Source organism: Pseudorca crassidens, chromosome 7 (genome assembly GCF_039906515.1).
Source record: "Pseudorca crassidens isolate mPseCra1 chromosome 7, mPseCra1.hap1, whole genome shotgun sequence".
NCBI lineage: Eukaryota > Metazoa > Chordata > Mammalia > Artiodactyla > Delphinidae > Pseudorca > Pseudorca crassidens.
Genome location: NC_090302.1, coordinates 58,454,329 through 58,467,961, shown reverse-complemented (window position 1 = coordinate 58,467,961; position 13,633 = coordinate 58,454,329). Strand labels below are relative to the sequence as shown.

At 35.8% G+C, this 13,633-nt stretch overlaps 1 protein-coding gene across 35 annotated transcripts in view; it reads left to right on the top strand.

Moving 5' to 3' along the window:
• The window catches only part of PTPRD (protein tyrosine phosphatase receptor type D), a 2,145,367-nt gene that overhangs the window by 1,950,080 nt on the left and 181,654 nt on the right, over positions 1-13,633 (top strand). For all 35 annotated transcript variants that reach the window (XM_067744351.1, XM_067744350.1, XM_067744358.1 and 32 more), the window contains 2 exons: positions 2,209-2,790; positions 12,601-12,734. In XM_067744351.1, the coding sequence (XP_067600452.1) occupies positions 2,209-2,790; positions 12,601-12,734 (716 nt within the window). The remainder of the gene's footprint in view (positions 1-2,208; positions 2,791-12,600; positions 12,735-13,633) is intronic.

Sequence of the window (13,633 nt, the reverse complement as noted above, 5' to 3'; positions counted from 1 at the left end):
CAAATGTCTGGAACTATTGCAAAATGAAACAAGTTGTCTTCCCCTTCTAGGAAGTGTGATCCTAAAAAAATGCAGGACACATTGTAATCGGTGTCATATTTTCGACCAAGTGCATATACCTAATGTATACCATATAAGATCAATAATGTGACATAAGACAAGGTACACAGCATTTTCAACAGTCATTTAAAATAGTAATGTTTTATTGCATATTATTATGGTATTAAGCATAGTGTTCTCCATACATTACAGATACAAAACCTGTACTGCATAATCAGTGTGACTTAGCGAAACTAAGTATCTGTTAAATATCAGTAAACACATCTTTAATTAGCAATATTTCTACTTGCCTTAAGAATACAGAAAGACATCTAGGGGAAATTCAGATCATACACTTCCTTGAAAAATGCCAGGCCAGAATATTGAAACAAATGTCTTTCTATTATTATTTTCAACGAAATCCCTTGGCCAAATATTATCATTCCATGGTTCTTAGAGTAATCTGCAAATACTGAATCGTCTTTCCCATACTAACCATTTCAGCTTTAAATATTTGAAGGTTTACTAAAGACCCTCAAGAATTCAAACGCAGGAGTCACACTAAACTAATATTTTGTTCAGTTTCTTTGTTTTCCTGACTCTTGCTCCTTCCCTATACCCCCTCCACCACAAAAATAAGGGTGGATCTTGAAAGCAAAAAGTGAATCAAAACAAAAAGCACCTTAAAGAGAGAAAGAACTCATTTATTCAGGTAGTCAGTTCACAGTGCTTATTAAAAACCTACTCAGGACTAGACAGTGTTCTAGGTATTGGGGATATAGCACTAATTAAGTACAAGTTTGCTAATCTTGAAAAGTTACCATTGTAGGGAATGTTGTATTTTTTGCCTTTAAGTTGACAAGGAAAAGAGGACTAAGGAGCTGATTATATGAGTGTTACCTTCTGAGTTTTCTCTAAAAATTCAGCTTGTGAAACTCTCCTTTCTTCCTTAATATCACGACCTTTCGGAATCACTGTCCAGGTGAGGCCACCAGTGTTGATTTGTATGCTTAATTGGTAGCATTGTTGTTGTTGTTGTTTTTGCGGGCCTCTCACTGTTGTGGCCTCTCCCGTTGCAGAGCACAGGCTCTGGACGCGCGGGCTCAGCGGCCATGGCTCACGGGCCCAGCCTCTCCGCAGCATGTGGGATCTTCCCGGACCGGGGCACGAACCCGTGTCCCCTGCATCGGCAGGCGGACTCTCAACCATTGTGCCACCAGGGAAGCCCTAATTAGTAGCATTTTGAGTTGTGCTTTTCTGCTAAAAAGAATGAACGAGATTTCTAAAATATAGATTTAATTGCAAATGTTTGTCATGTAGCTGTAATCTGTTATTACTGATGTTGGATATAGAATACATATTATGACAATAAAATGAAATACTTTAAAAAGTGATTTGTGAATAGACTTTAATTTAGCTCCTTCAGCATATTTTGAATATTAAGTAAAAAGCATGAATTTGAAATTGATTGATTTGAAATTACTATTCTTTGTTACCTTAAAATTATTGGTCAGATTATTTATTAAAAAATATATAGTAATGTTGCTTATGTCTTACGTCTTGAAAACAAAATGGATACTCTTCTTTTACAGCAATTTAATACCATTTCATTTTATATCTAAAATTTTGTTCTTTTCAATGTTTATTGGCATTTAGTTATATCATTTTTTTGAAGCAAGGGTCTCATGGGCCAAGCTTGTGGTTATAATAATTGTTATAATTGGAACTACTGTTTTCTGAGGGTGCCAGATACATATTAAGAGCATTACTGGATTAGCTTATTAATCTTCACCGTAAACTCATGAAATACAGTTACCCAACTGTATAGTACAATTCCAGTAATACAATTTTGCCTATTTTTCACATGAGAAAACTAAAGCAAAGAGAAGTTAAGCAACACATCCAGGATCTCATAGCTGTAAGTGGTGGATTTGTATACAAGCCCAAAAATACAATGCTATAATACACTTCTAGTAAACTGAGATTTGTCACCTAAGCATGTCTTACTGTACTTCCTGACCACTTAGAAAACCGTCCTTTGCTATGATTTCATCTAATTAAATCTTTACTAGGTACATAATTCTGTCATTCTAATAGCAGAGTTTATGGATTCTTGTGATATCTTAAAAGTGATGGGTATTCACTGTCTTTCTATTTTCTCCCTGTAAGCCTTACCCAAACCTCCAGGAACTCCTGTCGTGACTGAGAGCACAGCTACAAGCATCACACTGACATGGGACTCTGGGAACCCTGAGCCTGTCTCTTACTACATCATTCAGCATAAACCTAAAAATTCTGAAGAACCTTACAAAGAAATTGATGGGGTGGCGACCACACGCTACAGTGTCGCTGGACTAAGTCCCTACTCAGATTATGAATTCAGGGTTGTTGCTGTCAATAACATTGGGCGGGGGCCTCCCAGTGAGCCCGTGCTAACACAGACCTCAGAGCAAGCACCGTCCAGTGCCCCCAGGGATGTCCAGGCGCGGATGTTGAGTTCAACCACCATTTTGGTACAGTGGAAGGAACCCGAAGAGCCAAATGGACAGATTCAAGGATACCGAGTTTATTATACAATGGACCCCACTCAGCATGTTAACAACTGGATGAAACACAATGTAGCTGACAGCCAAATCACTACTATTGGCAACTTAGTGCCCCAGAAAACGTATTCTGTCAAAGTCCTGGCTTTTACCTCAATTGGAGATGGTCCTCTTTCAAGTGACATACAAGTCATCACTCAGACAGGAGGTAAGTGTGGTTCTGGATGGGGAGTAGGGTAGAAGGGAGGAGCTGGTACTAAGAAATGGCAAGGACAGAAACAAAGCACAAAATAGTATGTTTTAATTTTTGAGATTTAGAGTTTCTAAGTAAGGAGTTAGGCATATGGAAAGGAGCAGGCATGGACACTGAAAGACTATAAATAATACAGTCCTTTTAGAAGGGGGATGCATTTAGCATACGTTTTTTTTAATTGAAGTATGGTTGCCGTATAATATTACATGGGTTTCAAGTGTATAATATAGTGATTCACAATTTTTAAAGGTTATGCTCCATTTATAGTTATTATAAAATATTGGCTATATTCCCCATGTTGTACAATATACCCTTGTAGCTTATTTTATACCTAATAGTTTGTACCTCTTACTCTCGTACCCCTATGTGTAGCATCCTTTCTTTTTAATTTGTACCCAAATGACTTGAAGAGTTTCTGCAGGAGTTGGATAAATGCATCCCCCATGTGGCATTTTGAGAATAGAAGAACTATGTTTCTTTGTGTTAGCAACTCCGATAGAATAGTCCCAAAATTTATCTAATTTGTGAAGGAGTGGATGGTTCAAGATAAATTTAAAAATAAAACGATTTGTCAGGGGACCTTGGATATTTAAATGGCTTATATTTGCCAGGAAGCAACTTGCTTAAAAATGAATATTCCCTTCATGTTCTTTTCTTTTTTTCTTTGTATGGCCTCAGGGATAAAGAAAGACAGTTACCAAGATCTAAGATCAAACTTTGGGGCCTTATTCACCCATTTTCCTGGGTATTAGAGCAGATGCCAAACTATTTTATGAAGAAATACTTGGCCTTTCCCGTAGTTTTATTTTCATAAGAGGATATCAGACTTCTCTGGTCTTGGGTTCAAAGTGATCAGTTTTGTCCTGGGATGGGAATAAAACATAGCGGCTGTCTTCTTACATTTATTCTTGAATATCTGAGAGCTATTCATTTGACTCCTATTGTCTTGGTACCTCTTAAACTTGCATTAACCTGTGAGTGTTTTGGTGGCGTGCCCTTCGTTTGTTCTGAGAATCCACATAAGAACCGTGTTATTGGAGATGGTATCTATAATCTGTAGTCATAACTCATAGGTAATTCTGGGAATGAGTTAATGAATATTCTCAGGTGTCAGAACTAGATAAACTTACGTTTAACCGCTGACTTGTTTTTATGTTGTGGGCTTCGTGAATCTTGTGGCTGAGGACGTTTACCTATTTGCCGTTGGCTACTAGGAGTCTCAGAGCATGTTTACAGCTTGCCTGGCTTCATTTTCTTTTCATACTGTTATTTGGTTCTTATTGGTTTGTTCATGGATTTATCCCTTTTTCTAATATCAAAAAAGTACAGAGTGTTTTATCATAATTATAGTGAAAATCATCCATATACCTTCCCTATTTGGCATTTTCATTTCTTCTGTATTTATTTGTTATATTAATATGCATAAAAATATTGTAGATTAATTTTTCCATAAGTTTCTCATCGGAAAATGTAGAAATCAGTGAATCTTTTTCTTGACTGAAAGTAGTCAACTGTTAAGAGATTATTTTTTTTATTATACTATTTGAGCAGCTCCATAACCGTTAAAGCATATAAGAAAGTATATAGGAAGAGTGTATACCTATACTCCACTTTTAGGTTTTCGGATGTTTCAGCTTTGATATTTTAAAAATCCCTGATCTTGGAGTAACATAACCAGGGTTTGAATCCCAAACTACCATTTTTAACTCCATGTCCTTGGACAAGTTACTTCATCTCTCTGAACTTCAGTTTTCTCATCTAAAATAATAACCACCTTATAGAGTTTAGTGGTAGTGGGTTTTTTTCTAAGGCTGCCATACAAAATACCACTTACTGGGTGGCTTAAACAACAGGAATTTATCACCTTGCAGTTCTAGTGATTAGAAGTTCAAGAACGAAGTGTCAGCAGGATCGGTTCCTTCTGAGAGCTGTGAGGGAGATGCGGGGCCTCCCGCCTAGCTTTTGGTGGTTTGCTGGTGGTCTTGGCTGTTCCTTGGCTTGTGGGAGCATCACCCTGATCTCTGCCTTCATGGTCCCATGGCATTCTCCCTAAGCGCTTGTCTCTTGCGTCCAAATTTCCCTTTTTTATAAGATACCAGTCATAATGGATTAGGGTCTAACCTAATGATATCATCTTGACTAATTACATCTGCAACAATCCTATTTCCAAATAAGGTCATTTTCTCAGATTCTTGGTGTTAGGAATTCAACATATGAAATTTTGTGGGACACAGTTCAACCGTAACAAGGCTATCGATTAGATAACGGATAGAAATATTTTATAACTTCAATAATATATAATCACCATCATAATAATTGCCAGGTGCTGGAAACTCTGCTAATAGGTGTATTAATTCTTACTGCTCAATTAGGTAGATGTGGAATTATCTCATTTGCCAATGAGTAAATTGAGGATCGATGAAGGTAAAAAGATTCAGGAACTTCCTTTGGGTCATTAAGTGGACACTCTAGATACCTTTAAGCACCGTTATCTTTTAAATTAATAATTTGCTAATGTCTTATTTTTTGGTGCCTACTAGGTTTTAGTGCCCACTAGGTGCTCAATAAATAAATAGAGGCAGCAAACACAGGGTGTCATGTATTCATACCTCTATTCAAGAATTATATATGGGACTTCCCTGGTGGTGCAGTGGTTAAGAATCTGCCTGCCAATGCAGGGGATGCAGGTTCGAGCCCTGGTCCAGGAAGATCCCACATGCTGTGGAGCAACTAAGCCCGTGCATCACAACTCCTGAGCCTGTGCTCTAGAGCCCGTGAGCCACAACTACTGAGCCCGTGTGCCACAACTACTGAAACCTGCATGCCTAGAGCCCGTGCTCCGCAACAAGAGAAGCCACCGCAATGAGAAGCCCGCTCACTGCAACGAAGAGTAGCCCCCACTCGCCACAATTAGAGAAAGACCTCGTGCAGCAAAGAAGGCCCAATGCAGCCAAAAATAAATAAATAAATTTATTTTTTTAAAAAAAGGAGGGCTTCCCTGGTGGCGCAGTGGTTGAGAGTCCGCCTGCCGATGCAGGGGACACGGGTTCATGCCCCGGTCCGGGAAGATCCCACATGCCGCGGAGCGGCTGGGCCAGTGAGCCATGGCCGCTGAGCCTGCGCGTCCGGAGCCTGTGCTCCGCGACGGGAGAGGCTACAACAGGGAGAGGCCCGTGTACCGCAAAAAAAAAAAAAAGAATTGTATATGATTTACATCTGAAATACTTGAGGTGGCTATTAGGTTATCCCAGTGCAGAAGTACATTAAACCATTTAGACATTAAAAAAAATTTTTTAAGAAGTAGAAGGAATACCTTTTTTATAGAACGTTATCATACTCAGTCACTAAGTTTGGTTCTTAATTTTCTAACTACAAATTTAAACATACAAATCTGTAGCGTTTCATAATATTATATTCTTATGACAGAAGGATTTAGCTATCTAAGAAACCAAATAGTTACTGAAACTAAATTCAACCAAAACATAAGAATCCTTGAGAATCGTGAGAATCCTTATATTCAGAACATGAAATGACAGTAATGCTTTCAGTCACTTTTTAATGAAAGATACAGAACTGATGTTTAAATAGATCATATTTTGTTTTTCTGTATTACCAGGGGACATAATGTAACATAAATCACAACTCAGTGAAGGTAACATTATGACAGGAGCAATTGAGTTAATGTGATCCAGGGACTCCGGACCTAAAAACAAATCTAGATGAATGGATCACAGATGCATTAAAATAGCTGTTCTCAATCTCTGTTTAACTTTTTTTATATTAAGATATTTCCTAGAACCTTCCATAATAGTTGTAATTTTAATACCCATTGATTGAGAAGATATATAATGACATAATGACTTGTGCCTGCCGAGATCAATAGGCTAGGAAAACCTTCCAAAATGGCACTATGATTTGATCTGTTCTCTAGGCTTAATTAACAAAGGCCATTTGATGTTAGTGGACACCTGCCAAATACAATGATGTTAGTTCTGATATAATTAATTCTGAGCTGCTCCTGACTAGCTGATTCATAGGATCACTGCTAGACAAAGACATAAAACCATTATGAAAGATTCTTTTAGTTAGGTTATATAAGATTTAAGTTTATGATTCTTCTCACTACAATTTTATCTTTTCCAAACCTACAAAAATGTACTGATCAATAACATGCATGAACTTCTCAAATATTTTAATTTCATATACACAGAGATACACTTTTTTGTCTACTTTATCTAAAAGGTATACATTTCATTTTATTATCTTTAATTCCCTGACAGTAATATTCCTATTTTCGTTTAAAATCAGACTGTGGAGAAACAGTATTTAGAAATAAAGTGAGTTTAAGAGGGACATTATTACTTTTGATCTTATCTAAGATTATTGTCACATGTATTGATATAAATGGAGGATTGATGTAAGTTTGTATATTTCTGGTAATATAGAAAGTCAAAATATGATCTGTATTATAGTCAGTAATATATCCCCTTAATTATGAATATTAGTACAGATGAAAATATTAAGTAATCTTTACATGGTTTTAAATATGAAAAGATTTTGGTTAAAATGATTATTTTCTAGAAATACTGGTTAATCTTCCAAGTTTTCCATAGCTTTAACTTCTGGCATTACAGTGACTTGCAAGTAATTCACCTTGGAAATACATGGACCATATGGCCATTGACATGGGAAGTATTTATGTTGTGTTAGAAAAAAGTCTCTGCTATGAAAAAACACATTCGGGAAGGATGTCTCATATAGTTTTCTCTTGTACGTAATTATAATAAGAACATAGGGTAACTGTATTTTACAAAAGAAGTACAAATAAAACTCTGATAAGGAAATGTAATAAATTAACATCTTAAACCTAATGCACTAACATAAATGTTGCTTGTTGTTCCTGCTAATTGGAGGCATTCTAAAGCTGTTAAATCCCAATGTGTGTCTTTTTCCTGAACTTTCTTTAGAAAACATATCTTACCTCTAATTCTTCTATGCATTTAATAGATTCTTGGGGAAAGTACTGATTTATATGTACACACCTTAATAGTATAGGTCTTTGGAAGGAAAATGATTATACACATTTAATAAATAAATATTAATGAGTAGCATCAACTTTAAACATTTTGAAGAAGCAAAATTGTTATAAAACTATGACATTTTAGAGACATTGTGCTTTAGGTTTCCAGTACTTTATAAACCATTTCATTACTATATATCAACAGGCCTATATAAGCAAACTAGAAAAGACTGATTTCCAATAGCAAAAATTATGAGCCCCATTTGAATTCTTTCTCTAAATAGTTTTAGCAATGAGTAAAGGAGTGCTGGTTGTAAATACAACTGTAATAAAATTTTAACTTTTTCTTATTGATGTTTAATGACAGTTGAGAGTAACATTTGTGCAGGTGCTTGTGTATTAAGTACTTATTTTGTCAATGATATATCTGCGGCACTTACAAATCAGACTCCTTGTTTGAATTTTGTTTTGTTTTGTTTTACTGCCACTATAATCCTGGCTGTTGCTTTTATTGTTGTTATTATCATTTGTCAATATGCTAGATACATTTTAAAATATGTACCTTATTAGAGCACTAGACATTTTAGTAATAATGTGTTTTTTAGTCTTTTTGGTAACGTTTCATATTTATATTATGGTGAGGTGAAATTGGTTTTTAGCCATTTTATATGTGCTAACTCCTTTCTCTTCAGAGATATTCCCTAAAATTTAGTCAAATATTGATCTCTTCCAATATCATCAGAGTTCAGATGACATGCAGATTTTCTTCTCGCTTCTTACTCATTCTCCATTCTCTGTGAGTTGCCTTCAGATATATGGAGTATACTAGTATTACTGCTCTAATATTTCCCATTTCTCAATGGGGTTATAATCTTATTTTAGGGAATTGACAGCTCATATTTGTATTTCCTTGTGGACATTAAATAAGCAGTCAAGAAGAAGGGTATAACAACACCACTTCACCAAATATAAGGATGTCTTAAATATAATTTTAAAGAAAAATTTGTGTTCCTACTTTTCTTTCCTCTTTCCACATCTAAATTCTATTGGTTTATGGTCAACATTAACACGTCTTTTTTTAATGTAGATGATTGCACTAAGGTTTCTGGATGGGTTCTTTTTATTCTCCCGTGTGTTTTCCAGAATCTCAGATTTTTCCTTAAAATGTATCTTTGGTTAATTGATGAGGAAAATGCTACAGCACAGAAAAGCTCTTAAATAAAATATATAGAGAAAAACATGAAGTAAGTGAAGATAAAAGAATGTCAGTAAGTTTGAGGTGTCAAGACTGTGAGAGCATTAAATATATATACATACAAATATCTATACCTATCTATCTATCTATCTATAGAGATGGGGAGAGTGAGAGGAAGACAGTAAGGGAGGGAGGGAGGGAAGGAGGGAGAAGGGATATGAGAAAACAAATATAAATGTTAATAGAACCTTTGTAGCCACAGTATTTGGTATAAAAATCTAACTGACCGATGATGAAGTATTCCCTGTGTCTCCAAGTGGCACAGACAAAATAAATATGACAGTTTGGAGTCCACTAACGTGTTTTCTAGTAAACATATATTATGATCATTAGGACTATTATGTTTGGGGAATGTATAAATAAATACGTTAATTTCACAGCTTTTTTTCTTTTCCTTTGAAGCCTCAGCTTCATTGTGGTTGTTTCAGTAATGACTAAATGATCCTGAGGAAGCAACATCTTTAGGTGAATCCACAATTCCCAAGAAAGTCTGAGTAGCGTCACCCCTAAGACATGTATGGGCATAGAGTCTGATATAATAAAAAGATCTTTTAAAGCCCTGGTCCTTATGCTGGATTTTGCCTGTAGACACATTTTGCCTAATACAGTGTTTTTCAGTTAACTTCAACTAATTCAGTTTATTTCTGATTGTAAAAAGTTAAAAGATTTTACCTAGAAGATTCATTATCAACTTCTGCTGAAAAATCAGAACCTTGGGCAAGACTGGACCCACATTCCACAAGGCAGCCGTGTCCTGGCTCTGAGCATCACTGACTCCTGGTGGCCCAGGCACTCCCCCGTTGACCCTGGGCCTGCATGGCCTCTGCACTCATCTAAGTCATCTGCCCGGCACCTCTAGGCATTGGTGTTTCGACCACAAGTTTAAAATCTATTAAATTCCCCTCCAGACCACTTCAAAAGAAGATGTTGAAAGCAGAGGAGGAGAACCCTGTTTGTATTATTCGAAGAGACTCACCATCCAGTCGTGTGGCCACTTCCTACTTACTTTGTCCCAAAATAAAATGGACAGTACACCCTCTGAGGCTTTGATGTAGCTATTTCATTATTTAGAAGGAGAGGGCTTTGAATAGAACCAAACAGAATTAGAGAATTAAAGGAAGTGTGTGGCACTAAACAAGGGTGAAACATTGAGACCTACCAGGAATTTGTTTGAGACAAATTAAAAGCAAAAAAGTAAACAGTTCTAAGTAAGAAAAAGTTAATTGGATTCCCACAATGTTTTCAATCACTGTCACTCAATTTATTATTAGCCTTAGCAGGGAGGAAATACGTAACAAGCAATTATTATCCTGAGAGCAGCCCTTCAACACTGTCCATGTTTTTAATTCTTGACAGCACTTTATTTGGTTTGGTTTAAGTCAGAAGTTATAACAAGGTGTTCTTCTTTCCCAGATGTGTGGAAGTTGGGGAAAGAAAAAGGGAATAAAACTAGAGAAAAAGCAGTGACTGCATACATATGCATAGGTGTGTGTATTTTTAGACTGAGAAAACCTTTCATGATCAGAATATTAGAATCCAATCATAATTTCCCCATCTGTCTGATCATTCTTGGCTTCCATCGCTGCTCCTACCTGTGCTATTGGTATTTTCTTTTTAGAAGTAATGCATTTTCTATTTGTTTTGTTATTTGCCTGATTGTTTTTCTTATTTGCCTCTGTTCTACCTTCTCTTGCTCTTGATCTTTTATCTTCTTTTGTCTCTACCTCTCACCGCTCAGTCTGAATGATTGTGTTAGGTCACCCACTGGGCAGGTACTTAAAAAAAAAAATAGATACTCAGTTCAGAAAGTACATTCCTGGAGGCATCAAATTAATGAGTATCTCGAGGTCTGTGATACGGAAGGAGAGAGAGGAAAATGAATGAAATTAGAAATGTGAAGCACTGATTATTGGTGGCCTTAAGCATCAGTCCAAACATGAGTGTGTGCACGTGTATACACACACACACACACACACAGAGTCACAGGTTAACAGACCAGAGTAATGAAATGATGATTAGGGATTGATTCCAGAAACCATTGTAGACCCCTTTAGATTTTAATCTTTTTTTAAACAAAAGGCATTTTTTTCATCATGCTACAGAGAGATGACTATAGAAAGAAAAGAAAGTAATGCATTTTATATCTCCAAAGACCTTCTTTATGGTGAAAATGATGCTTTAGGTATTGTTTAAGAAATTGATGTCATACATCAGCTACAAGTTATATTATTTGTATATGTTTTTGAATGTTCATGCTTATTTGCCAAAAATACTTTAGGTGTTCTTTTCCCCTCTGGAGTGAAGTATTATTCTTGTTTTTTACAAATATACACGGAATTCTCATGTGAACTTGTGGGAATATGGACATATGTTCAGCTATGGCACTTTGAAACATGCCGCAATATCCGGGGTAATGATCAAAATATTTAATGGCCGCTAAGGCATGGGCACCAACCAATTAGAGTAGACATTGGCTGAGAACAATGTAGGTAAGAGTAGCTGTGCTACTGATGCCCTGAAGTGCATTAGCCTTGTGTATAATGGATAGAGGACCTCGTGGGATTAGTTGCTAACTAGGAGGTTGGGGTTAGTAAAATTTATTGTAATTCAACATTTGGGTAAGATGCTTTCAACTGGATTGATGTCCCATTCTTGATTACATATGATATATAGCTTTTCCAAATTGTCTATTGCATGGATTACATGACTAATACGAGAATTATAGATGACCTCTGTTAAGTTCCTATATTTGTGATAATAAGTGTATTCTATACATTTTTCAACTTGTGTAGTAATTTAGCTCCATCTCACTAGGGACAAAATTAAATTTATATTGTGTCTAGTGTATTAACTCATATTAAAGTCATTAGAGATTAGAAAGAATTGTTAGTTTTTTAAATTCTCTCTCTCTTTTTTTTTTTTTACATCTTTTTAAAACGTGGGTTGGTAAGAAAAAAATACTAATGATTCTGCTTGCCTGTAGGTTTTGTTAATGGAGTAGAGGTGGGATTTTATAAACCTAATTGGAAATAATTTTAAAAGTAAACTGTAGCGTTAGAGAATAAGTTCCCACTCAGTTGTAAAAGAACAATAGCTTTTATGTATTTAACAATTGGTGTGATTTAGGCAATATTTATCCCAAGTGCTTTATATAAATCATCACATTTATTACTTACAATGATATTATAAAGTAAATATTATTCTTAAAGTTGAATTCAGAGACTGATATATTCTACATTTGCTAATTCCACATCTTGCATATATATTAAACCACTCAGGTACAAGCACAGTATTTATAACATTGTTCTTGTCCCTTAAAGGAGGAAAACTGGGCTTTATATTGACAGGCTAACTTGGACAATGTAAGGCACCTAGCTCTCCATTAAGCTAATACGTGCAGACACTGAGTGAAAATTTTAAACAGTTAATGAAAGAACTTCTGAATATTTCTGGTGATGGTGAGCTCACTCCTTTGCCTCCCTGATTTTAGTGCCAGGGCAGCCACTAAACTTCAAGGCAGAACCTGAATCGGAAACAAGTATTTTGCTCTCTTGGACGCCTCCACGTTCAGACACCATCGCCAGCTATGAACTGGTCTACAAAGATGGGGAGCATGGAAAAGAGGTAGGACTGTGCTTTTCGCCTTGTCGTCATTCTCTACACCCAAGCGCTGCTCTCATTTTGTGTAATTGCCCAAGTTCTGTTAAAAGGTCAGATATCTACAGAGGACCTTGGTGGAAAAGATTTATTCATCAAAAGAGAAGCTTGACCAAAAAAACAGAAAGAGTATTTGGAGACTTGCTGGGGTTAGGACAAAAGAAACAAAAAACAGCTATTGTCTGTATTGGAAATTTCTTTTTATAATTCTGGTTTCTAAGTTACTTATGGAAGTATCTGCTTGTAAAAGAATATACTCCTTGAGATTTGGGGATTTCCTTTCTTTGTTTTCTGCATTAAAATGCTTAAGTCACTCTTAACACATGACTAAGTGAGCTCCAAGGCTTTGGGTAGATGAATTTGTCTAAACTGGTTTCAGAGAAAGATGCCCCATAGCAAATGTTTGTTTGTATGCCAGTGGTTGTTTGATATGAATGTGAAAATACATACATATATATATATATATATATATATAGTTTATGTTACACAAATAAAATAACAGACTGTGGAAGGCTAGAAATTGTTAATAGTTACTGAAAAGAGAAATAAAAATCAAAATAACTAACACATACATTAACAGGCACTATAATAACGGTTTCACACATATTGTCAATCCTTACAGTAGTGCTTTGAGTCAGCCTCTATTATTAATCTCTTTCACATATTATAACAAAATGGAGACACGGAAAAAATTAAATGATTAAATAATTTGCCCAGAGCCTCATAGTACTGAATGGTAGAGCTGGAATTTGAATCTAGACAATTTCCAGAATCTATGTTCTTAACCATTAGGATATACCGGCCCTTGGGTATACTTTGAATAGATTATATAAATCAGTATTAAGATACATCTAATATTTTCAGAA